At 41.9% G+C, this 26362-nt stretch overlaps 4 protein-coding genes, 1 non-coding gene and 1 pseudogene across 6 annotated transcripts in view; all 6 read right to left on the bottom strand.

The window, feature by feature from the left end:
* rpl23a (ribosomal protein L23a) overlaps positions 1 to 1870 on the bottom strand; it is a 2489-nt gene extending 619 nt beyond the window's left edge. The window contains exons 1-3 of the mRNA XM_005945360.2: positions 1795 to 1870; positions 669 to 849; positions 246 to 422 (exon numbers count right to left, since the gene is read on the bottom strand). Coding sequence (XP_005945422.1) covers positions 246 to 422; positions 669 to 849; positions 1795 to 1864 — 428 coding nt within the window. The 5' untranslated portion in view covers positions 1865 to 1870. The remainder of the gene's footprint in view (positions 1 to 245; positions 423 to 668; positions 850 to 1794) is intronic.
* LOC121812154 lies at positions 554 to 626 on the bottom strand. The gene has a single exon (XR_006052889.1). It is a non-coding gene; the product is annotated as a small nucleolar RNA Z17 (small nucleolar RNA).
* On the bottom strand, positions 675 to 6809 carry ddx52 (DEAD (Asp-Glu-Ala-Asp) box polypeptide 52). The gene is made up of 16 exons (XM_005945361.3): positions 6656 to 6809; positions 6174 to 6420; positions 5892 to 6031; positions 5559 to 5744; positions 5317 to 5460; positions 5051 to 5162; positions 4899 to 4971; positions 4565 to 4768; positions 4383 to 4473; positions 4119 to 4241; positions 3875 to 4025; positions 3716 to 3791; positions 3358 to 3429; positions 2945 to 3241; positions 1795 to 2656; positions 675 to 849 (listed from the first exon to the last, which is right to left on the bottom strand). The coding sequence occupies exons 1-15, from the start codon at positions 6740 to 6742 to the stop codon at positions 2620 to 2622; spliced, it is 2040 nt and encodes a 679-aa protein (XP_005945423.1). The 5' UTR covers positions 6743 to 6809; the 3' UTR covers positions 675 to 849; positions 1795 to 2619.
* Positions 6810 to 7642: 833 nt separating this feature from the next.
* On the bottom strand, positions 7643 to 15908 carry heatr6 (HEAT repeat containing 6). Its single transcript, XM_005945362.3, has 20 exons — positions 15581 to 15908; positions 15225 to 15332; positions 14353 to 14493; positions 14153 to 14268; positions 13840 to 13954; positions 13655 to 13756; positions 13395 to 13559; positions 13088 to 13305; positions 12792 to 12966; positions 12507 to 12713; positions 11629 to 11728; positions 11147 to 11535; positions 10943 to 11065; positions 10748 to 10834; positions 9998 to 10132; positions 9789 to 9911; positions 9551 to 9675; positions 9335 to 9431; positions 9014 to 9218; positions 7643 to 8861 (listed from the first exon to the last, which is right to left on the bottom strand). The coding sequence occupies exons 1-20, from the start codon at positions 15872 to 15874 to the stop codon at positions 8251 to 8253; spliced, it is 3636 nt and encodes a 1211-aa protein (XP_005945424.1). The 5' UTR covers positions 15875 to 15908; the 3' UTR covers positions 7643 to 8250.
* Positions 15909 to 16674: 766 nt separating this feature from the next.
* On the bottom strand, positions 16675 to 18317 carry dynll2b (dynein, light chain, LC8-type 2b). Of its 2 annotated transcripts, none has more exons than XM_005945363.3 (3): positions 18188 to 18317; positions 17490 to 17634; positions 16675 to 17396 (listed from the first exon to the last, which is right to left on the bottom strand). In XM_005945363.3, exons 2-3 carry the CDS (start codon positions 17619 to 17621, stop codon positions 17259 to 17261), a joined length of 270 nt encoding a protein of 89 aa, XP_005945425.1. In that variant the 5' UTR covers positions 17622 to 17634; positions 18188 to 18317; the 3' UTR covers positions 16675 to 17258. The 2 variants fall into 2 exon arrangements, with proteins under 2 accessions (XP_005945425.1, XP_005945426.1); XM_005945364.3 differs by having other exon boundaries at positions 17490 to 17630; positions 18188 to 18313.
* A 2172-nt stretch (positions 18318 to 20489) lies between these two features.
* LOC102299136 lies at positions 20490 to 26253 on the bottom strand (annotated as a pseudogene).
* Positions 26254 to 26362: the final 109 nt, after the last annotated feature.

Raw genomic sequence — 26362 nt, 5'->3', positions numbered from 1 at the left:
AAAAAAAAAAAAGGGTCCCATGACCCCCTCCACAATAACATCGGTTGGAAATCTTCCTGTAATATCCTGATGTGTTGGTTTGTCTTGTTTTCAGCACATCCACTTAAATGTCATATTTATCCAGATACTTGCACAGCGTATGATGAGTATATATGAAGTCAATGCTTCCTTCATGGGAAAGTGTAAAGGACTGAAAAGGTCTGTATGAAGTTGGCTTTCGGCTCAGCCTGTGTGAGGATTTCTACCTGATGAGTGTGTTGACTTTGGCGACGTCAATGTCGTACAGCTTCTTGACAGCGTGCTTGATCTGATGTTTGTTGGCCTTGACATCCACAATGAACACAAGTGTGTTGTTATCTTCAATTTTCTTCATAGCAGACTCTGTTGTCAAGGGGAACTTGATGATGGCATAGTGATCCAACCTATAAAATAAAATGCACAAGTTCTTTGGTCAGAGGTCCTCACTTAATTTCAAAGTCTCTACAATATAATTAAAGGTTAACTGCTTATTAACTATTGCTCACTACAAACATGTTATAAAAAATTTAAGATTGGTGCATCAGAAGTTTAAAAAAACTGGAATCATGCTTTTTCATGCTTTGATCGCTATTACCATCATGTGCACCAAGGTCCATGTTTGTGACCTGCGTGAACTGTTTGTAACTCACTTGTTCCTGCGAGGAGCACTCTTGCGGGGATATTTGGGCTGTCTGCGGAGACGGAGGGTTTTAGGGCGACGGAAGGTGGGAGAAGTCCTGACTTTCTTCTTCCTGTGGCTGTGTACGCCTTTCAGCACAGCCTTCTTGGCCTTCAGAGCCTTTGACTTGGCCTCAGTCTTGGCAGGGACAGCTATGATTGGGAGAAAAGAAAGTTACCACTATTAGACAGTGGTTCATTATTCTAGGCTTTGTCAATATGGCAAAGAACACTTTGGAAAATATCACAGCACTGTCAAGTCAACCTGTGGCCCACATACTTTACACAATGTACACAGCAGGTCATCTACTGAATACTGTAATGATTTGTAGCTGATCCAGTGAAAGCCACATTTACACTGACACAAATACTAAAATAAGCATTATATACAAATGAAGCTGAATGGATCTGCCTCACAGCTATTTCAAAGTTAGACAGTACTTACATTGAATCATGATCTTAAGATACATGTGCTTAAAAGACATGGGAGTTTACTTCTTACTGCTCAGTATGCACACAACCATATCTGCCGTCCACACAGTATTAACACCCAGAAGGCAGATTACTAGCACACCAACACGCTCTCAGGGTTTTTTACGTTACAGGAAGTATCGCTGACTACAACAGCTAAAACTTCAACAGTCAAATTTTCAATAACATCAAAGAAATTTAGAGATGCTCTCACGCGCTGCTAATTCAACGTTTTAAAGCCTGCTCAGGCCATTGCTAACATGAGCTAAAACACCTAATCCGCAGACATATCTGAGTTAATGAAGCCATAATGAAATGAACTAGCTAAGCCGTGTCCATAAGAGACAACTTAACAAGAAAACATTAAATAAATGTAACTGTAAACACATGCGATTTCATCAACAGCGGCTTGATTTAGCTTAGCTTAGCCAGCATCACGTTACAGTCTACATGCCGAACCCACACTCTTGAGATATCCACATATTTACAGCTCTGACAGCAATAACTTGAGCTCAAACAAAACAATTTCACTATATTCCTTTATACCGTACACATACGGTATAAATAGAGGCACCAATTCAACTAAAATATACGATTTATTCATTCAAAACTGGTAGATTCACGAACCTTCCTTCTTCACCTTCGGTGCCATGTTGAGAAAGGAAGACTGAACGGGGTTTCCTGCGGTATATTGCATGGGCGAGATCTCATAGCAAATGTATCGCGATAGTTCGGAAATTTGCTTTTTTGCTATCACATTGATGAAAAGTTGCTACGAAAATACTTTGTTTGCATGGCTCTCAAATTTATCACAACAATCTTTTCTTTCTGTATATAAATTCATGAAAAAATAATTATGTAATTAGATAAACATATCTCCCCTCTCTTTAAGCACCAGACTGTTGTTACAGTGCTGTATGTGTAATTATTGAAGGAAAATAGGTTTCAGTTAGGTTTCAACAGTTTGGACTGGCAAGAAATATATTTCAAATTTTATATATAAAGACATTTATATTTATAAAGAAATTCCGCCTGATTTAATAACAGTTATTATATCTGTGTGTATGAATACCCATTTTTTTTAAGTTTCCCTTAAAGTATTAATCGAACACTAAAAAAAAGTCTGGTGAAGGGTTGAACAGAAATGGTACATTTTAGGGCACCGTCTGTTATAGCTGGCCCTCAAGAGTACAATAACTTACAGTTTATAGTTTATTTCTAATCAAAAATACCCAGTTTCTATTTAATGTACTTTCACAGTCATCATCTTTATTAACAAATATACAAAATTCTGTTCAGTCAGGTGAGCAAATGTAATAAAATGCCAAAAAAAGTTTATACACATATAAAAGTTTATTTTATACTCTCATATTACAAAGCAGAAATGTAAAGGTTGGCAATAAATCAGACTGCAAATGCATCTTCTCATCAGTCCATCTGCATCGCACTCCTCTAGTCTGCCTTCAGCTTAGTTTTCTTCCCCTTTTTCCTGTTGAAGAAGAAAGAATGAATATTAGAAATATTTTTATTCAAGTGGGTTCAATTTCTGGCTCCATACAGGCCTCTGTGATATATTTGACAATAATGTTTCCTACTTTCAACTTTTCACAGATTTTCACTCTAATGGTATGCTAAGGAAATTGGTTTATGTTGTGTACAGAGTCATTTATCATATATGTATGGGTTTTGTTTTTGGTTTTTTACATAACAGAGTTTGATATGATTGCAGTTTGTAGTTTATTGGACTGGATAAATGTGCATGAAAGTCCTTCCCCACCTTTGTAACTTGGTTCCTGAAGTCTCTGTTGTTGTTTTCTGAGACACTTTCTTGTGTTTTTCTTTTCCTTCTTTCTGTGTTTTATTTCCTTTCTTCAGCCCCTGTCCTTTTGTCTTCTTTTCCTCTTTCTCCTGGTGTGATGTTGTTTGAGCTCTGTTTTCTCCTTTCTGCTCTCCTTTTGCTGCTCGCTTGTTTCCTTTTTTCTGATCTTTGCCTTTGGTCTTCATTAAGAAGCGAGGAGTTGTGCAAATGGTGCTTCTCTTGGGAGGTTTCTTCTCAAGTCTCCGCTTTACTTTGCTAAACAAAAAGATAACGACCAGACCGCTCTTACCAAAACTCAACAGGGAGCAATTAAGCATTAAATCAAAGGAAACATTTCTGTAAATGTGCAGGCAATCATGGAGCTTTCTTACCTGTGTATTTTCTTGAAACCAACCATGTAGTCTGGTACAGGACAGCCCGCTTGTTTTATAACATTAGCAATGCTGTTAAAGAGAAGCATAGGGGGGTAAAAAAAAGGAAAAACTACAGGCTCAGTATTTAAATTCAAGGTGCTTTAAAAATAAATGAATGGCAAGAAGTGACCTAAACTTGCAATCATTGTGCTGCAGTGAAATTATTTTATTAAAAAAAGCAACACCAACGACAGAGACCAAGAACCAAATAGGATGGTCCATGGAAAATCCAGAAAATCCTTTTAAATTGTGTGTTAACAGCTGGATATGGGTTTGAATGAAGAAAAAAAACTAACTCAGTTTGCTCTTTTCCTACCTGCGCAACAGAGGTTTGTCATTCTCTGTGAAGAAGGTGACGGCCTTCCCCTGGTGTCCAGCTCTCCCAGTACGACCTGACAGACACAGAGTGTGATACGCGTCAAAGACAAAGTGGAAACATCAGGCTGATTATTTGTGGATCACTGTCCAAACCAACCAATGCGATGGATGTACTCCACAGCGCTGGTAGGGAAGTCGTAGTTGAGTACGAGGTTTACGCCTTTGAAGTCGATTCCTCTGGCGAGCAGAGCGGTGCAGATCAACACCCAAATCTTCCCGGAGCGGAAACTGTTCACCACGTTGTCTCTCTGACACATAGGAGCAAACGATGAGGACGAGAGCACTCAATAAATAAACTGAAATGGAAATAAATGACAGGAGTGGTAGGTGTGTTGATGTACCTGCTGCTGTGTGCGGTCTGCGTGGATTACATCCACGTTGATGCCTTCATACACCAGCTCATGGAAAAGCTCCCGTGCCCTTTCTATAGTCTGAACAAACACCAGCATGGGCGGCAGGAAGCCCTGAAACACAGAAAAGAGGACTCTTTTATTTTATCTTAGCTTGTAAGATAAAATAATCAGAAATTAGAAATGATTTAAACGGGTGTTTATGCAATAACCACTAATAAATCTGTTCTATTTGAAATCAAGTAAGCTCCTTACTTTTTTGATGATATCCCTCATTGCCACAAGCTTGCCATTCTCTGTCCCGACAAACAGCAGCTGCTGATCTACTGTATCCACAGCTGTATTTCTAAAAAAGATGAAACACCCATGTTTCTATTGTGACAAAAAAAGAAGGCATGAATTTGCTGCAGTAAGCAGTTCTTCAGCTAGAGCCGTACCTGTGCCCGATGTTTACAGAAACCAGGTTGTCGAGGTTCAGGCGGCACCACTGTTCTACATCTGCCGTGCAAGTGGCGCTGAAGAAAGCCCTGCGCACCTTTGGACCGGAGCAGGCCAGAAAAATGGTGGCCAGCTGCTCTCTGAAGCCCGTCTTGCCGTCTTCAAACAGCTTATCGGACTCATCGACAATCAACCACTCCACACTGAAAAGCAACATCCAGAACATCATTGATCTGTCTTCTTTTTTTTTCTTTTTTTTTTTAAGTAATAAAGAGACAAATAGAGTGGGTACGACACACAAAAACCATCAGATTTGAGCAGATCAAATGTCACCTGCTGAGATCGATAGCTGGAGGATCCTGCTTGAGAAGGAAGATGAGTCTGTTTGGAGTACTGACGAGTATATCTGCACACAGAAACGTCAGGAGTTAAAAGCCAGTGAGATTTACTTATTTTTCTTCCCCTACGAACCAACGATCTCTTACCGTATTTTTTGTTTGACTGTGGTCCGTATTTCTTAGCCGCTAGTGACGCTTTGTCTATGATGTGAACTCTAAACCCGACTCCCTCTGACAGACGGAGCAGCTCTCTGTAGGTCTGAACACAATTCAACAACAATGACCAAATACTGCTGAAAACACAGGAAGTCAGTCACTTATCATCCTTTATCTATCACCAGCTGCTGTTGTTCACATCAGGAAAGGCCTCCTTACTTTTTTAAAAAGATCACTTTCTAATTTATGGTGCATACCTGGCTGGCCAGCTCTCTGGTTGGGGAGATGATCACACCTCTGAAGCCCTGATTGGCTGGCTGCTGCAGCTGAGCGAGCAGTGGGAGGCAGAAAGCCAAAGTCTTCCCAGATCCCGTGGGAGCGCAGGCCAGCAGCTCCCGACCCTGACAGACAAACCAAACCAAGAGTGAAACCCTCAGAAAAATCATCGTCTGTGCACTAATCACAAATCAAAGAAATGAGGACGAGCGTGCGTGCTTACATGCATCATGAGGGGCATCGCCTGCATCTGTATCGGCGTTGGGGAACTGAGCCCGGCGTCTCTGAGGTTCTGAAGGACACGCGGGTTGAGGCGATACTCGGACAGCAGCTCCTCGAATGTGCACACAGGGTCAGGTATGTCACAGCCGTGCACATTTATGCGGTTTTGGGCGCGAATACGATTGACCTAGAATGAAAGAGAAATACCTTTTTCGATGGCGGATAGGGGGACAGCAGTAGTTCTGCACAGCATTTCACCACTAAGAAGTTTTAAAATGTTGCAGAATCTCTTTATTTTACTTCTTTGTGCTATAAAATGTAGCCCAGTAAGGACCTTTTCCTGATGAAGATGCTTCAGCCTCTTCAACGAAGATTTCTCCTTCCCGTCACTCGGCAGGTTTTGGATCTTTCTGTCCAAAGAAGAGGTCCAGGTGATGCCAGTTCCCTGCGTCTCTTTCAGCAGTTCACCGCCAGCTTCAGCCAGACAGAAGACATCAAACAGGAGTGAACAGCTAGAATCATGTTCATTCTAAATGTCACTCGAAATTTTTGTAATAACAAGGTTTCCATAGTGAACACTTTAAAACTGCATCCTTTACTACTACAACTTCTTTACCTTTCACCTCCGCTTGGTTGCTTTTGGTCTTTTTCTTCTTCTTTTTGGTCCTCACTTCTCTCTCCTCCTCTTTGCGCTTTCTTTTGCCTCCTATGTCGGAATCTCCGTCTTCACTTCCCTCATATTCTTCCCTGCCCTCCTCTTCCTCCTGTGCCTGGGTCCAGCTCTGGGCTCCATTGGCAGTGGCAAAATAATCAATCGCAGAGAGAGGATCGGGAGAAGCTTCTTCTGAGTGACTCCTCACGGGCTACAAAATAAAACGATACACAAACGTGTGTGTACATGTATGTGTGAGTGTTACGGTTGTACAATTCTTCAAATACATGTATTAAGCACAACAACTTGCCTAAAACGTTATACTCCTACACAAGCAGGACAGCAAAACTCGAGGTTAGCTAAAATGCATTAAACCATAGCGATTCGTTAACAGCAGCATGAACTGTTTTCATCCAGTACGTCATCAGCTACACTATAAAGCTTACCTTAAACCGAGCGGCGTCCTGACCAAACCTCTTCAGGTCAAATCTAGCCCCAACTCCGAGTTTCCGAAACAACTCGAACGCGTCCATTTCTACAACAGCGTGGTGTGCCCCGATCAGGCATCACTAATCAACATCCGGATCATCCACCTCTCGCCTCTGGCGCCCCCTGTTGGGGGCTGTGAGTGTTACAGCGAGTGAGGCAACTTTACACTAATTATCCTCGTGTGTGTGTGTGTATATATAAACCATATTATCCCAATTCTGGCCGATTTAGAAGAAAATTGTGTAAGAGTTGCTTCTTCAAGGATTTTCTTTATTTGTTACAATTCATAATCATACAATCACAGGTCAACCACGTGACCTGTGAAAGTGACACTAACAGATGAACATGATTCAACAATCTGAAAGTACTAACTTTACTGTTTTACTTCCATGGTGTTGTGAACAGCTGTTCAAAGCAACTGCCACTCATTCTGAGGACTATAATAAAGATGCTCTCCTGATATCTTGAAGTGGACTAAAAACTAACACTTCTGCACAGGACTGTATTTGATGAAACTTTAGAGTAGAGCGTATCTCATACATTCTGATTTTTGCAGTAGCAACCTTTAAGGTTGGATAGTGACCCAAAGTAGCAATTCTTTTTTTTTTTTTATGTAACATCAAATCACAATTTTTTTATACACTTTAAATTTTAAGGTATCAAATGGTAAGCTCTCAAAGGATGCCCCGATGAGTAAGCACTTGGCAACAGTAGGAAAAGCTCCCTTTTAACAGTAAGAAACCTCCAGCAGAATCAGGCTCAGGAAAGGGCAGCCATCTGCTGCAACAGGCTGGGGGTGAGGGGCAGGGAGACAAAACAAAAAGTACACTATGGAAGAGAGCCAGATTAATAATTAAATATACAGTGTGAAGAAGAAATGCTTAGTGCATCATGGTAAATCCCCCAGCAGCCTGATCCAGCCCGAATCTTAAAAGCAGAGAGGATGCCTGTCTCCTGAATCCAAACTGGGAGCTGGTTCCACAGAAGAGGGGCCTGAAAGCTGAAGACTGCCTCCCATTCTACTTTTAAATATCCTAAGAACCACAAGTAAGCCTGCATTCTCAGAACTAAGCGCTCTATTGGAGCATTATAGGTCTGTAAAATGGGCCCGATTATTTAAGACCTAGTATGTGAGGAGAAGAACTCTAAATTTGAATCTGAATTTAACAGGGAGCCAGTGAAGAGAAGCCAATATGGGAGAAATGTGCTCTCCCTCCCTCCCTCTCCGGAGCATTTTGGATCAACTGAAGGCTTCAGTTCAGTTCAGTACATTTCTTGGCAACATGTTTCAAAAGAACGTTTTTATAGTTTAACAAATCCAGACTGCAGGGAAGTACATGCTTACACTTAAAAATCTTTAATCATATTAGTAAAATTAAAAAGACACAATCATCCTCTAACTAAGAATGACCAAAGTGGTATAAATGCATGAGATCAATACATAGGATTCAATTTATTCTTTTTCTTCCTGAAAATATTTGTATTTTTTCAGATTTCAAATATCTTTGAACAGATGTTCAACATTATCAGTCATAAATCACTGCCCAGCAGTTCATACATGATCCGCTTTGCTTTCAGTCACCTCTCTGTTAGTTTGGGTGTTTTCCCAAGTCGCTTCACAAATCTTTATTAAATCCTCCAGGAAATGACTCACCATCTCCTTACCCCTCTCCTCCTCCCCTTCCACCTTTAACCCCTTTATCCTGATCAAAATCTGCTCCACACTTCCAATTCTCTCCCAAGGGTGCAAACTTTCCCCCCTTATATCCTTCTCTGCCTCCTCTCCTCCTCCTTCCTCTGCTCGGAGGTACTTCATCAAATGCTCTCTGATGCCCGTCCCCTCCTCGCTGGCCAGCGACGCGCCGAGCCCGATCATGTCCTGTGACTGGCTTACGCTGAGCAGGTGTAAGAGAGCCTGAGAGAGTGTGTGTCGCAGGCTGGCGCTGTAGCGGTACTCCAAGAAGTCGTTGGTGTCTTCGCTGTTCTCAAGGGCTGTCGCGAGGGAGCACCACACATGGGTGAACCGCTCTGTGTCTCCATAGCAGCCGCGGTGGGCGGGAACTGCAAGGGCAGCGGCAGATTTGATCCGCACTTTAAAGTTCTTACAGGAAGTAACAACATGGCAGAGCGCAGAGAACGCTTCGTGAGACCAGGCAGCTGAGTCTGATGAAGAGATGGACATGAGCAGCTTTTCAAAAAAACTGAAATCCAAATGAATCACTGCTGGAGACATTTTGCACAGCAGCCTCCTTCAAATGTAATGCATAACACTGACAATGTATGATGCTTTTACAGCCCTGTGGTTAAACACTTACCTAGCGGCAAGGCGGGGTTTCTGAAAGCATTTCCCAAAGCATAACAGGCGTTCCATCTGACCTTCATCGTAGCCTCTGATTGGACCGTTTTAACCAGAGCACGCACTGCATCTTCCAGTGGCTGCTGGAACGCAGGCCTGGTCATCTGACTCTGCCGCAGGAAATGAAGCAGATTCCCGAGAGCGCGCACTGCATTAGACTTCACCTGGTAGGGATCGAGGGAGGACGTAAGTACACTCTACAAGATCTAACAGATGAATTCGGGGGCGTTTTAAAATAACCTGCATGTTTGTGTGAGTGTGAAAGCGTAGCTGCTCGCACCCTGTCTTTGTCTGCTGCTGCTCGCGTGGCTGCCTGCAGCATCTTGAGCAGCAACATGTCTGATAACTCTTCCTGGAAGTCCACACCTACACTCTCCCTGGTTAAAGAGAAACAAGATCAACTGTTTATAGGCATTCGGTATATTTTATTCTACCCTTTTAATATGATTTCAGTCTGTTCTGAGATTATATGTGTGGTACATCCATGCTGTCTTACATATTAACAATAAGAGTGTCTGTGAGGTTCCCAAGGGACCAGGCAGCCTTGGCACGCACATTTGTAGATCGATCATCGAGCGCAGCTAGGATAGTGTTTGCAGTATCAGCCACAAACATGACATCCTGAAAAGAAGAACATAATTGTTCTATTTGTTCCAGAGGTTTACATATCTTGGATTCAAAATATCTGATTTAAATTGTAAATTGTGGTCATAGCTGGTGATCAGCACACCTACCTCTCTCAAGCAGGGGAACAGTACGTAGATCCCCAAAGCCCTGACGGCTGCCGTCTTCACCAGGTAGTTTTCAATATAGGTGAGTCCCAGCAGCACAGTGATGCACATCAGCTGGGTCTTGTCCTTAAAAACAACAGTACACATACAGCGCCGTGAAGCTCGGCAGCACTAGTGCAGAAAAACAAGTCCAATAAAAGGGGATAACTCACAGGCAGCTGTGCAAAGGCCTGCGGCAGAATGGAGGAGAGCGTGTCACAGGCGCTCGCCTGCAGCGTGGGATGTTGCTCATTCTGCAGCGCTCGGTTTAACGGGCCGCTCAACACTTCTGACCAAAACTGCACCACCTGTATTGTACACACATTGATTAAATTACCACACATTAATGTGGATTAGAGAGATTTTTTTTTTAAAAATATAACCTGTTCTTAATGCCTCCTTTTACTGTTGCTAAAGCCTGCACAGAAATTATCTGTACCTCAGTGGCAGCAGCTTAACTCTCAGTCTGTGCTCGACCTGTAGCTCATATGAAATCGTGCTCCTACCCCTGTAAGTATAAGTATTTCAGGAAACTGTGGTTATCTTTATAATTACAAAGAGATTTTCCATCTAAGATCTCTGGGCTCTTTGAACTCAGGTTTTACACTTCTGAAAAATTATTTTACAATCTCTTAGAAATGCACATCAGTGTGTGAGGACAGAAAACATGACATTAGTGTCAAAGTCTGAGAAAAGTTTGCTTAAATGCTCTAAAACGTTACATAAATATATATTTTAAACCTGTCTGTTACATATGGATATTAAGAATAGCACTTTCACTTAGATTTTAACCCTAAATTTGCTGACTCCATCTTTGAAACAGGCGAATGAGGATTTCTCCAAAAAGGACGAAGTGCATTTGTTTAAACCTCTGTAATCATATGCTGTGTGTAATGCACTGTGTAGAAATGATCTGCATTTACCTGGCTTATGGGGACCCTTGAGCTCTCAGGCACGTTGTTTTCTGCTCTGTACTGTTGAATTATTCCCGAACCAAACTCCTCTAGCAACTAAATAAAAGACAGATGTTATTTCTAAATATCTGATACTTGTTTTATTGTGTACTGTTGCAGGATCAGTATTCAATTTATACTGCTATATTATATAGAGGGCATTACTTTTGCTCCGTGCAGCTGTATGGAGGTGTCCATCTCCCCAAGACAGCGTGCGCTCACTTGCCCAATCTCACACAGGTAGTGTTGAGTTAGAGGGAAGTAGCCACGCACCAGGTGAGACAAGACCTGAAACACAAGAGATTAAAAACATCTTCAGACTTTAGAAATGCCTGTTTGGAGCTTCCTGTCTGGCTCATTATTGCTCACCTGCAGAGCTTCAAGTCGAACAGGAGGTGGCTCTAAAGCAACACCCCCTCCCACTCCTTCGCTGTCTGATTGGTCCTCTCTGGGTTGAGTCACTAGTGTCACACAGAGCTGCAGCAGCCACAGTCGCCGGCTGTCCTCTTCCCCTGGTGTGTGAGGAATGTGTGGGGAGTGTGTGCTAGAGCTCCGCTGGGAATGTTTGACTGGTGTACGAGAGGGTGAGGACACCCCGTCTCTTTGTCTCCAGCTGAGGCCCGAGTCCTGTGGCGTGAACACACCCATGATGCTGCTGTGATCTGGCTGCTGGAGGAGCAGCTGCACCTCAGGGAGAGGAGCCTGCGTGGTCACCAGAGCGCCATAAAGTGTCAGGACTGACACACGCACATTCACATCTAAAGAAGGACAGATAGTTGTGTGGACGGTAACAGACTTCAGTGTCTTACATCCTATTGGCAGTTATTTCAGCGTGCCGACAACATACAGACCTCTGTGGCGCACATACGGACGAATCTGCTTCCAGAGCTGAGTGAGCAGGCCAGGTCTGAGGCGGTGATAGGGAGCGTTGGCTACCAAGTAGGCCAGACACTAACAGACGGAGCAGACGGATATTTACAGTGTGGATAACAAAGATGCATGTCAGAATTCAGCACTCTCTCAGCTCATTTCACATGAAACTCATATTGTAATTTACATCCTGATAAACACCACAAAAAAGACAAACAGTGACTAATCCTCTTATTTATATGCACACACAGACTGCAAACATGTGACCTTACACAGTAAAGGTATGTGAAGTTATTCAAAGTGTTAGCAGGCAATATGCAACCATCTAGCTAAACTGCTAATTGTCACAACAAATTCTGTTTATTTTTCGCTTCAATACTGAAAAACAACAACAACACTAATACTGCCCAGACTTATTCTTAATTCTATTTTTATGTCCGAATTTGAAAAGCGCAACTTTTAAAGACTATTCCAGAGTCTTTTCAGAACTTTTTACCCCTTAAAAATCACTTAGAATACTTGTTTACCTTTGCATTATAGCGCATTTCATTACTGGAACCTGAACATATCGCATGTAATGAAATAAATGTAACTAAACCCTAATGGATTCATTAAGTTATCAGTTTTCGTCATACTTTATGAGACTGAGGGTGTAATTCCGCTGAAATTAAATGGAGTTTAAATTTAATTATGTTTACCTAATAAGTTTTTACAGGAAAGAAAAAAAAAATCATTATGCTATAGTCTGTAACATCCGGGTTTATATTAAAGTTCAACAAAGAAATATTGACAGTAGCTGTAACCCAAAAGAGAAAGAGATGAAAGATAAAAAGTGTTCGTGGAGAGCAAATAATCGTACCTTTATGACCTGTGTGAGAGTTTGAGGGGAGGTCTCGGCCAGCAGGGCCAGACTGAGGGTGCGGTGCAGCTCTCTGATAGCAGTCGCCAGCGTGAAGGAGAAAGGGGTGTAAGATGTTCGAGGAGACGCCGTATCTTCAGCCACAGCCAGGAACTGCCGGGAGCTATCCAGCATGGCTGACAACACCTGAAGTGCACACAACCTCACCTGGAAGGGGGGTCAAGAGAGAGATGTTACAATCGTATCGGTCCAGAACTGCACAGTGTGTGTGTGCGTGTGTTGTACCTTTGGAGAGAGGTCCTTCAGAATAATTGTGACGAGTGTAAGAGGCGGTGATCCCCCAATGGGAGAGTCGGGGATGAAGGAAGACCAGTAACCGTACAGAGTTCTCTTCTCTACTGCTTTCACCACAACTAACAAACAGTGCAGCGCCCCCTGACGCACACGACCGTGGTTCACTCTGAAAGAGTGTAAACAGTAAAAAAAAAATAAAAAACAAAAAAAATTAAAAACATCTATTGATACTTTTAAAAGATACACATGCATGGAAGAAAAATATTTTATTAAGGGTCTTTCTGTACCTTAATTTGCTCTGTGCGTTGCCCTCTAGGTCGGAAAATTCAGAATCAGAACTGTTTAGTTTCCAGGACGGGTAGAGAAATGAGGCAGGCTGTTTTTCCTCCGCCCTGCCTTTCAGCAGCGCAGGCACAGTCTCTGCATCTCCTTCCTCTCGTTCATCCCCTCTGCTCTCCTCAGTTTTCGTCTTCTTTCCCTTACCTTTAGATTTCCTCTTTTTATTCTTTGGAGAGAGAAATACATTCAATTAAAAATCAGAGTTTCCTCAGTGTTTTTAAATATGGCCATTGCTGGTATCAACACTCTTCTTACCCCTGAAGCTTTTCCTGGCACAGCGGCATCCTTTGGTGGCTCTAATGATTTTGGTGATTCTGCAGTTTTTGCTGCGGAGAGACTCTCGTACTGCGGTAAAGGTGCTGGATAAAGTACAGCCGGCCACTCCACAATCACACCTGGAGCCCCCTGGAACATGAGTCGCTGCAGAATACATGAGCAGGACTCCATATTAATACTCAACTCAACAAAAATTAATCAATTAATAATAACTGTGCACGTGTGGTGAGATTTTACACCTTAAGTGCAGCCAGTACAGACCCGAGCTCCTCCCCTCCACCAAATTTCCACTTCCCACCTGAGAGACAACACTGAAGTCCCTTTAGAGCTGCTTGGATCACCTGCGCAGATTACACAATTTTATATAAGCAGGATTGAATTAATCTGTTTCTCGTTTAAATGTTTGTTGTTGAGTATCCAGTACCATGCAGTAGAAGAGCTCATCAGTGTCGGGAGGTTTGGTTGACTGCAGCGTTTTCAGGAAGGCTTGGAAGCACACACTTCTGTACTGATCATCCAAAGGCGGCTGACCAGGTATCCTGCAGGGACAGATGCAGACGATTAGAGCGACAAATACAAGCTCAAAGATGGAGAAACTGGCATTGCGTCTCATTCGAGTTCCAGATTCGAAGCAGCTCTTCAGAAATCAGATTATAGACACTACATCCAGGCTTTCATATAGCCTGCAGTTTACACAGATAAAAATGGCTACTGGCTCAAGCATGTTGTAGCAGTACCTGAGACAGATGTTGGCCATGCAGGTAAGAGCAACGCGGCGCAACTCCATGTTTGACTGAGATGGAGAACTATACTGCAGGAGGAATCCTTCTTCACCCAGTAAGTCGCTGAGGTGCTACAAATATATATACAAAAAAAATCTTGACGTAAATAGTCAACAGTTAGGGCACACTTTTCGGAAAGTGCACTAAATATCTACCTGGTGGCACTGAGGTCCATTCCCATAGACTACAGTGGAGAGTGCCAGGAGGACGTCTGTGTGGGTCCACGTACTGCATACTTTCAGTGCACCTACAGTATAGTTCACCAGTACATCCAGCGTGTGCTCATACATTATTACCTTAAAAATAAAAGACAAATGTGGCTGTAAGTGCAGTATATCCCAACAACTACACAAGCTTTTATGACATCCCATTCTGTTAGTATGGAGTTGGTTGTCGTGATATAAGAGTTTCCACTAAGAGAATCCTCTACAGGCTTGTAAATTTTGTCCTCTCATCCAGAAGAGCAGTTATGAAGCCTGATGCTGGAATCTCTGTTCTAGTTCATCCCAAAAGGTGTTTGACGGTTGGATCAGTTTGGCATATTCTTCCGCATCAAACTAATCCTAGCACGTCTTTAAAGAGCTTGCTTTGTGCACTAGGGCAGACCCAAGTTGGCACAGTTTCCCTAAAGCATTAAGATATGCCTTTACTGGAACCATCAACCCAGACCAAACAAACTTTATAGATGGCCCACTGCTGTCCGATATTTGATGATGCAAAGCTGCTTGGCCATAGAAACCATGCCACGAAGCTCTCTATATATGGTTTTAATGCCTATTGAGGTCTGGATGTCTGTGGTTATTGATTTATTGCTTCCACTTCGCAATAATAACCACTTAGTTGGCATCGGTCATCCTGTTATAGTACCACACTCGACTTCACTGATTTTGTTCATCTGTGGCAACGAGACTGAACGAAACACCTCAGTTCAGTGACAACTCAGTACTTTTGTCCATATAGTGTAAATGCGACAAAAGCAGTCCTAACAATACATAAGTGTACATGTGGCACAAGCATGACCTGTTACCTTCAGCTGGTTGAGCAGATGATGGACAACCTGGCAGAGTTTGATGACTAGATGCTCCTGAGTCAGGGGCACAAGACAGCTGGCATGTTTCAGCAGAGAACACACGTCCTGAAATGGAAATAAGGAGGCTCACCAATACAGAAAAAAAACAAAATGCTGATGTCACAGTTGTTGGTTTAGTTTAGAGCTAGTCTCTTATTGATTATATGGTTATCCTCGGGGCTCTGAAGTGCGTGGGTTTATGGCTATTTCAGTGTTTATTCATCCCACCTCTGCTTCTAAATACAGAGGCGGCAGACTTTTATAGAGTTTGTGTCGCTGAAAACAGACTACAGGTCCAAAGCGAGTGTCCGTACCTCTGGACGGATGTTGACAGCGGGCTCGAAGGTCCTGTTGTAGTTTTCGGACAAGAGTTGGTCAAAGAGCAGGTTGAGCTCCTCTTTGAGTTGGACCGAGTCTGCTCGCAGGGCTCTCAGTTTTATGGCGCAGTTGGAAAACAGTTTCTCGGCCTCCGACTGTGAGCCGGGCCCCCAACCGGACGGCTCCATGGGAGTGAACGGAGCGCCCTCAGCGGACAGAGGCACCGGGGGGAAAACAGACACACCACCGCGGACAAGAGCCGGGTGTGACAACCCGCTCTGAGCCGCCATTACTTCTACTATCTCCTCGGTGGTTATTGGGCTTTCTTTAAAGCATCATATCCAAGAGTTCAGCTCATTACCGCCCCCCTGCGGTGAAAACCAGAAAAACAAAACTATCCATTTTACAGCGTTTACCGCTGTTGTGCCAAAAAGTGATTGTCTGCCAAACTGTTTTCCAATGTTTCTGTGTGTTTTTTATGTGTAATATCTTTACGTATGTATGGAGGGTTGTTTCTTCCACTGAAAAAATACAATAAAATAATTAATTTTTTTTTATTTTTTCTGCTATCCAAAAGCAAAAAATTTCACATTAGGCAACTCAAAATTTTGAATTAGTTAAAGTAAACTTTTGCCTGCATGCATAGTCAACTTTATTTCACTGGCAGACATTAGCTTCCACGTAGTTTGATTTGCCATTTATTTTTTCTAAAACTGTGCTTAACTTTACTGTAATTTTTTTTCACAGGAAAGCAAACTGTGACAAAAGGCTGCAGTACGCCACATTACACAAGAACTTAAGTGTTGAATAAAGGTGTTCATACCAAATACTAGCTTTTAAGATCATTTGAAACTGTACAAATTCAGTTTTTGCCTTACACACCGCATTGTAAATGCACAAAAAAAAAATTTCTGCATTTCCAAACAAGAGGTACTCTATATCTGCCTACTCGCAGTTATGTCAGAGCACCTAAAGTTCACATGCATCACAATGCTTCAGAATACATGGGAGATAAAGTGCTCGACAGCCCAACAGGGTGCCAAGCCATTAATAGCTCATGGAAGTGAAATGAATTTAAAGCACACAGAAAGCATTTTGAACCAATTTACTGTTGTCAAAGTTTTTTCTGGTCAATATGATGAAAATATCACAATGACTACTCACTGAATTACATTCCCAAAGATCTACAACAACACTACAAGTGTCAACAGGAATGTTTAGGCATGTACAAAACCCTTAAAATCTCAGTATTTTGCATCCTTTATTTCATGTAAGCAACAGTCTCAGCATGGTTTGTCAGTGAAAATCAAAAGGATAACAAAAAAGGCTGTTGCTCATTTTAATTCAATGAAAATAAATTATACAGTCATGTGAACTAACATACAAAGTCTGTGCCACCACAACACAGCAAATTACTGGGAAGTCATGAGCCACAATGAGTCTGTTAGAAGTGCAGAGGCTGACTGAGTGCTGTCACCATAAGTCATTTTATATTGGCATTTTCTATGAATGACACATCACCAGTCCAGGCATTACACAAGCTCAAAGCACCAGCCACTGTTGGTAGTGTTGCAGGAGACAAAAATAATAACAGGCTGAAGACAGCAAGAAATTAGGAGGTAGTCATGTAGCAAATGGGAGAAGAAATGCTGAAATAGTTTAGGAGCCCACGTCTCAGCCAGACTTGAACAGCAGAATAGCCACTTGACCCAGGTAGAAGTAGATGAAATGCTTCGTCTCATGTGTCACATAGCTGCCAAAGTTCCTCCCAACAATGCAGTGCCATGTGGGGTTGTACTTCTTGTCAAACTCCTGCAGGGGAAGACACAAGTTAGCATCTTCTTGGCAAAAATGCATGCAACAAGTTTGCGCTACTCATTTTACTTTGAAGCAACAGCAACATACCTTTTTGACATAGGCGGCGATATCCTTCTCAATGTTATACTTTTCCATGGCCTGCATGGCACAGTCCACTGCATCCTGCTGCATTTCATCAGACATGTCTGCGTTCTTGATCACAGCCTTCTTGTCACCCATGTTGGCTTTCTGACTGCAGAAGACAAAGCAATCTTTACCGTGTCCGCTCAGCTCTTACCTTCTCATGACATCACTGCTATCACACAATGTGCCTAAGGAAGCGGTCACTGGCTGCAGGGGTGCCTTTTATTTACTTTCATTTTGAATAGATGATTTACATGATTTGCAAGTGAGAGCTAAATGAAACCAGGACACTATCCAAAACAGCTGATGGAGATAGGTGTCCCTTTTATTGAGGTCCCTCGTGTAATTTAAGACATTAACATAAAGGGCCCTTTATGTTAGGATCACAAGAAATAGAAGCCATGCGTCGCTGGCATCATTATTTGGTAAATGTTGCTGGAATAGCCCAGTTTAACCATTGCAACACGCAGTATCGCTAATTTAACCCAACAACGGTGTAAGTGCTCCGATTACCAGGTTTGCAAATAATGTGCAGCAAGTAAGGTAAGAGCCTGAGAGCGTGGATGAGCACGCGGGGTACAGAAACCTCACCCCTCGCGCTGACCTGCTCACTGTGACAATTCGCAGCAAAGGTTAGAACCAAACGTGCATTTTACTCTTACCGTCTTTCAAGAAGCTCTTAACGTGCAACGGAGTGCGATGAAGGGACCGCGCAGGTTTTTCCTTTATTTATGCAAGGAAGTGTGCCCCCGTGCGTTCCGCCCTCCACTTCACATTCACCACGTGATTGGCTCGAGCGAAGCCTCCACCCTGCCAATGGCGTGGTTTTACTTGCGGACAGCACCCCGCATCTTATTTCCACCCAGAATGCAACGTTTCACCCGTTCCCTCCCCCAACTTGCCCCATTGATCCAGGTGATTGATGTGCAACCCCCCTCGGGTCCAAAATATGCACATTCATAACTAATAAAATAGTTATGAACAAGATTTTAGTTTTTTCAAATCATATAACAAACACAGTTCAAATTGTCCTGGTTTGCTTTTTCTCTTTTTTATCCCTTTTCCACAGTCCTCAGTACCTCACAGTAACATTAAATTATACCCGTTATGATCATTTTCAACTTCATATGTTTTATTCTTGGGCTCCCATTGCATGACTCATAATCATCCTTATTTATTCATGCTGGTATGACTGTAATTTTATTTGGTGTCCATTTCTACCCTCTTTCAGAAAGGTAGTGTAGATAACCAAGACCCTAAACTGAGGTATCGCAAATGTGCCCAGACGTTTACTTTCACTTATCACAAGCATAAACATCACAGTCCTTTTGTGTGTTAATGATTTCTTTGAACTGTTCTTTTTCCACAATGTAGTGATTTTACAGCATACATCTTTAATGATTTTAAAGAAACAAGTTGGAATTATTTTGGATTCTCTATAATCCACAGAGAGTCAATTTTGTGCACACACTCGCTTAAATCATTTAAGTTGTGCTGAAAGTTCTACAGTGTTTTTTTTAACTTGATAAGACCTATTAACTTCTCATTGATTGTCACAATTGACTATAAATGGTAGTTTCTTTGCCAACACATAAAGTATTTATTTGACAGCAGTTGGTGGATTGACCAATGGGGAAGTCCAATGGGAAAGTCCAAGGAACTCTTCAGTGAAGATTTAAGGAAGAGGATTGTAGATCTACACAAGTTGAGAAGGTCTCTTGGAGTGATTTCTAAACAACTGCAGGCTCCAAGATCATGAGTTCAAACACAAGTACATAAGTACAAGTCATTCAGATGTGTCACCACTTTTCCAGTGTCTGGAAGAAGACCCAAACTGTCACTGAAATTGGTTAGTACGTTCAAGGGAACCTCCAAGGCTCAAGCAGGCCATTAACTGGAACTGCTGGAACACCATGGTGACCCTGCAGGGTCACTGTCCACTGTCACCATTAACTGAGATGTCAAGCTTGACTGAAATTTCCAGCCATGAACAAACCAAATGCCTGGAGATCCTTCATACCCCGTGAACATACCCCACGGTATGACACGGTATGGCCAACCATAGTGATGGTAGCATCATGTTCTGGGGTTGTTTAGCTGCCACTGGTACTGGTACACTGCACAAAGTGGATGGAATCATAACGAAAGAGGGCTACCTCCAGATTCTTTAACTTCACCTCAAATTAAGAGCTAGATGTTTGGAACTTGGACCCAACTGGATGCTTCAACAAAAAAATGATCGCAAATACACATGAAAACAGACTAACATTAATTTTCTGGAATAGCCTTCCAAAGTCATGACCTCAACCTCAGTGAAAATTTGTGGGATATGCTTAAAAGCTGAGTCCATGCCAGAAACCAACCAACAGAAGAGCAGTCAAATATCAGGCCAGAAATATGTCAGAAACTTGTAGACGTACTGTGTAATCTGATAAATCTGCAGAAATTGTACAAAAAAGAAAAACAGGAAAACAGGAAACTGTAAACTGATTTTTTATTGAAGCTTTTCAATGTACTGGAGATTATATTTATCCTAATGAATATGCATCTTCTGCAGAAAAGCGCTGACCTAAGAGAAATGTGACATACATAAAGTCACATTCTCCTGTAACCTCCCAGTCTCGCCACCCTCCGTAAGTGTGTTCATGTTTAGCTTTACCACTCTCCTTATGTGCGTGGATCCATCCTGCACCTCCCAGCCCTCCTCCTGGATTACACCAAGCTTTGATCATGTTAATTTAAAAAAGAAAAATAATTCTCATCAGGAAGCCTTCCCGTATGGAAAGAAATTTTCTTTCTGCTGTTTGAAGGCCAATTTAAAGTTTGAATATTTCTACAAAATGTTTCCACTTTGATGGGGTTATGTGGAAAGGGTCAGGGGTGGGGATCCTCTCCCGGTAAATTGCTCCCTATGATCCTGCTCCATGTATCCATCCTGAAGCCTAATCCTAAATGCCGACGCCGTCCGGAATGGTGAGACAATAGACCAGTCCAGACCTTCAGAATACCAGCAGAACCAAAGAGAAGGAGGCAGTTAGAATCACACCTTCAGGAGAATGCTTAAATAAATGTCAACAAATACAGCTACCAGGGACAGAACCATCACAGGACTTTATAATGTTTTAGAAAATTCTGCAGGGACTACTGAGAAGAATCACTGGACTTTAGGGGCTTGTCTAACCTTGCCGGTATGAACTTTAGAATGTGAGCATGCAACAAACAAAACCTTTACTACAACCACAAACATCTCATTACTGTAATCAGCTATGTTCAAGCATATATTTATGGCTAAAATGGACTAAAGCCTTATCTTATGCAGATTTCAGATATAGAGACCACAGCCATCATACCATTGGTGCCATATCTGACTCCTCCTCCTCCTGCTTATCCTAATATGAACAGTCTCCTCTGTTCCCATTCTATCCTGCTCCTCTGAACTCTGAACAGAGAAACACAGGAAAGGGTCAAAATACAATTTTATAAGCAATGCTGGTAACAAATATATGTATATTAATATATATACATCCATAACAACCCCAGTATAAAAACCAAAACACAAAGCATACAATCCACACACAGGTTGGAACTGGAAGAGGAGGAGTACACACATAGGAAGGCACAAGTTTGCAGGAAAAAGGTTTACATCATTGTGCGTGAAAAGGGTGAGAAAAGGATATAAGTAAAGGGGACATACATAAACCAGGAAAATTCAGCTGGTCTAAAGCAAAATAAATCCCGCAACAGAAATCTGGGGGAAAAGAAACACACAAGAGATGCAGGAAACGGTTAACACAGCAAATGGTCCATGGAGATCTGTTCTGTGAAGTCTGTCGTCTCCACTCTGAAACAAGCTGGTGGGATGAGCTGGTGGTTTATGTCATAGGAGGGGCGTCTAGGTGCGAGAGCAAGAGCGGGAGCGCCGGGGAGAGTAGTGAGGAGATCCTCTGCTGCGATGTGGGGAGTAGCTGCGTGACCCGCTGTTGCTCCGGCTTCGACTATGGCTACGAGAACGTGAGCAACCGTAGCTGGGGCTGCGAGGGCCGTCCATCTTTATGCGAATGTAGGGCGTCTCACCCTGAACATACAAACAGAAGAGCGGGAATGGCAAAAGAGCTGCTTGATTACATTAATTGTGGTTCAAAACATTTGGAAAAGATTGCTGCCCTCTTACAAAGAATCTTCACGAAAGAAATTAAAAATGGTCGTAATATTGTACACCATCTGATTAGTGTCATTAATGTAGAATTTCACCATTTTCCTCACTCTCCCTGCTCGAAATTTTGTATCAGGACTTACCTTGGAAAATTTAAATCCTAAAATTTACTCCCAGAGCTATTCATTGCAGCGACCCTAACCTACCTCAAGGGAGCAAAACTTGGTGTTATCCAATTTACGGATGGCGTAGGTCATGTCTTCCTTGCGTACAAACTCCACCACACCAGTGCCATCACGGTACACGTCAGCATAACATACATCACCTGCCTCCCGCATGTGATCCTTCAGGTCCTGCCAACTCCCGCTGGGGGGAAGGCCTGACGTGAAGAATAGGGATGTTATAGGAAATGTAACACATTAAGCTGGGGAGGTAATAAGATGCGAGGTGACAAGATGCACGCGCCTACCTGAGACTATAACCCTGTACTCGGAGCGCCGTGACAGGGGACCATACCGTCCCCTTGGGGCTCCTAAAGCTCTGCCACCACCTCCCCTTCCACCTCCATTTCAAGGGAATTCAACACGCAGACGGTAGCCATCATAGTCGTAACCATCACGTCCATAAACAGCATCCTCTGCATCCCTGAAGAGTGATACTGACACTCACGCACTCCTCGGAACATGACAGAGGGTATCGACTTTTGACTTTTGGACTACTGAAGACTCAACATATCACTTTAATGTGTTAACGTAAAACTGAGCCAATCTAACAACAAGCATACAACTTTTTCTTAAGATTCAGAGAGGCAATTTGATGGTCTGTTTTCATTATCTCATTTGTAGTGCAGACGAATTAGAGTAGTCTTGTTGTCCAGTTTACCCTCAATGATAAAAAATGGTAAGGACAAAACAGTATGCAACCACAGACAGTATAAAATGTGTTGCCACCTACTGGCTTCTGAAGTCTGGGTTAAAAAGCTTGGAGGTGAGGATTTTTGCGCAGTCAAGCTGGTGCTTTGAAATAGGATGTGAGGAAAGAAGCTTCTCTTTGTGAAACCACATGCTTAAGTGGTTAGCCAATGAGCATTACCTTTGTGAAACTTAGTATGAGAAAGATTTAAAACCGTGACTCAATTTTTTTAAATTCGGTATTACCCTAAATGAGTGACTGAACCCATAAACTCAGCAAAAAGATTGCTTAGAAAGGTTAAGTAAGAAAGCCAGTTTCCCGTAGATTTACATAGGAACCCAAGTATTTTGAAACTGCAGTTATTGCCCCCTAGTGGCAATCAAATAGAATGCAGATTTAATTGCTTTCACTTTTCAGACTTGCAAAGCACATCTGTGTTTTATATTAAACCCATAAATAACCGAAGGCATTAAAAATATTGCTTCACCCAAAATAAAATTGCAACATTGGTCTTAATTTACTTTTACAACATTATCTAAAATTGGCATAATTTTCTGAGGACACTTCTTACATGGAGAGACCAATACAGCTGTGTAAATAAATCACAGTGCACATTAATTAGACATGGGAAGTGTTTTTAGAGAAACGTCATTTCTTTATTAAAACACTCAGACCCCATCAGTCCCAGTGTCACTCTCCATGGTGCTGAAACAGCAAACTATGTTCTGTCTGTTCAATCATTTTTTTAATTGAAACACACACTTTTACAGAAAAGCTGGAAATAGAGCTGACCGCCTACTTTCAGTGGTATGAAGGATTTCATTAAATACAAATGGGAAATATCAGGGGGACTTACAGGGACGTTTTCAATGAGGTTTCAAGATATCTTGCTCGTCTTACTTCGTAATTGCTTTATTTTACTTTTAATATAGTGTTTACTTAATTAAAAAAAATTATTTAACTGTTTTAGCTAAATTCTAGTTACAGATGTTTATTTTTCTACTGATAAGTTCAAAGTACAACTCTCCTGTAAATCATTTTGAAGATAAATAGTTTAATTTGGTCAAACTTTGTGAAGCAAGTGCCAGGGATACTACTTTAAAAGGCTTTGCCAGGTTTACTGTTCAAATTAATCTGTTTATTATAATCTATATAATAGGGTCTTTGTGCAGACCTTTGAAAACATCTCTGGATAATACAGGTGGGAGTAGACCTGTGTACCTGAGATGACCATATTACAAATATCTGGTCACTATGGCATAATACAGAGCCAATAAAATGAAAACATCTGAAACCCAGCAGTCTGTATCCGGAACCTGTGAAACTAGTTGGTTAAAATCTATGGAAACTCATTTCTGCCACTTTCTAACTCATATCTTGGAGAAATAATACCAGAAACTGAAAAAGAATAAGGACATTTTGAGGTATTAAGTTGGAGTTTTGACTTATGAATGGCATATGTCAAAACTCTTTGTTTCTTCCTCCTTAGTGGTAGAAATAAGATTTCATAAAAAACTGAGCTTATAATTTAAAACCAATATTATCTTATTAACACCAGGGGCAAATCTACAGGGGGGCAGGGTTCAAATGTCCCCCTTGTGTAGAGCATTGCCCCTCAGCTTTTATACCCTTAAAATACTTGTAAAAACTAATTGCTTATTTATTTATTTATTTATGTATTGGGAGGGGGTTTTGTTGTCTCATTTATACCTAAAATTGTCTGTTTTCTTAGAAGAGATAATGATACAATATATAGTTTTAAAGTGTTTTTTGTGGATATTTTGTTGACTCCATACACATACATTGCCCCAAAAGTAATAAATACAAATAAAAAACAAAACATTTTTAAGCACAATTACCTACAATTGTCACCCAAATTAACAATGACAACCATTTCAATATACATGCTTATTCTGAAGTACAATTCTAAAGTGTGGGCATTAACATCAATCTCTTTGGCTTTAAAATCACCTTTAAAGTCTGTCCTGATATTTCGGTGTAAACATGAGTTAAAATGTGGCACTGCAGCCCACCTCGGGTCCTCAAATTCTACGAAGGCAAACGGCGGACATCCTCTCCGGTTTTTCAGGTCAATATCGCGAATGATTCCGTATTTATAAAACACGTCCTCCACGTCTTTGGTGCGGATATACCGGGAGGGAGATTCCTTACGTATATCCGACAGTCGTTGCTCCCCGCAGGTCGTCTAATCACACCTCCGCCGGACATGCTAGCGCTAGCAGCGAGCTAGGGTGACAGTTAAACGTCTGCGGCCCGAACAAGCAGTTAGGGGGGAAAATAGATAAATAAAGACACAGCTTTTATCTGTAAAAATAAAATATGTGCTCACAGTTTAACTGGACTGGTGACATGAGTGCCAATACTGAGGAAGACCATCATGACACTACTGAATGGAGACCAGGGACAGCGTACGTCACACGCACACGTAATAAAGCGGCAGACCGCTTCTACAAGTGCGAGACAAAACGTGATCTTAGATAAGAGCGAGAGACAAAATAGTTCTAGTATTTATACAAGTCGTGTTTCAGCACCCACTAGATTTTCAGCCATCACAGTTTAAACGTGCTGGCACAGACACAATCAAATACTTGCATTTTTTTTTCTTTTAAAGAAATGCCTTTATTTAAATAGGTATGTGATGATGAGACAAGAAAGCAGGAAAGACTGAAGCTGAATACGAACCCAGTTGCTATAAATGACCCTGAGGCTCAACTACTTAAGTAAACCAACACCTGAGGAAGTTATTGAATAATAATGAATATCGTTAACCCCACTCTCAGACCTGGACAAACGGGAAGAGTTCTGTCAGGAAAGCCATTTGGCATAAAATCTGTCCAAGACCAGATTACCAACAACTGCCTCCAGAGCTGTTGCACAATAATGTGCCTGAAGATGACAGAAGAGTGGGGGAAGATGTTAATCTTTTCTTCTCTCACTGCCTCCTAACACTAACAAGAGACAGCACAAGCAAAGAAGACAGAAGGCAAAGATGGAGGTGGCAAAGTTGAAGTTAAGAATGTCATTGAAAATGACCAGAATGGACAAAATTAGAAAGTAGTAGATCAGAGGGACGGCTTAATTTGAACAATTTGAAGACAAAGTTAGGGAGACAAGGCAGAGATGGCTTGGACATGTGCAGAGGATGCATAGTGGGACAATTGTAGTTCAGGGGGTTGAGAAGCTCATCTGTAACCGGAAGGTTGCCAGTTTGATCCCCAGCTCTCTGTCCTGGTTGTTGTGTCCTTGGGCAAGACACTTTACCCTTCCACCTACTGGTATTGGCCAGAGGGGCCGATGGCGCGATATGGCAACCTCGCTTTGAGTGACTGAATTGTGAAGCGCTTTGGGTACCTAGAAAAGCGCTATATAAATGCAATCCATTATTATACTAGACAAATGAAGATGGAGTTGCCAGGCAGGAGTAAAAGAAGACCTCAGAGAAGATTCATGGATGTAGTGTAGGATATACAGAGGACTGATGTCATAGAGGACAGGGTGAGATGGAGGCAGATGATTCATTGTGGAGACGTCAAAGTGGACCAGGCAAGAGGAAGAAGAATGAGGCAAATCTGGCTTCATCATAAGAGACAAAGAAGTGTAGAGTGCGGGACTGAAAGATCTGAAAGAGGTAGCACCTTGGCAAACAGAGCTCCTGCTAAGCTATGAGATTTTTAAGACAATGAAATTAACAGCAGCCACCTAGAGGAATATGTTCAAATACTCTGTACACACCATTTTTAATGCAGTGAAA

Source organism: Haplochromis burtoni, unplaced genomic scaffold, assembly GCF_018398535.1.
Source record: "Haplochromis burtoni strain Fernald_Lab_line unplaced genomic scaffold, NCSU_Asbu1 Contig_447, whole genome shotgun sequence".
NCBI lineage: Eukaryota > Metazoa > Chordata > Actinopteri > Cichliformes > Cichlidae > Haplochromis > Haplochromis burtoni.
This window is presented reverse-complemented; position numbering and strand designations above follow the sequence as displayed.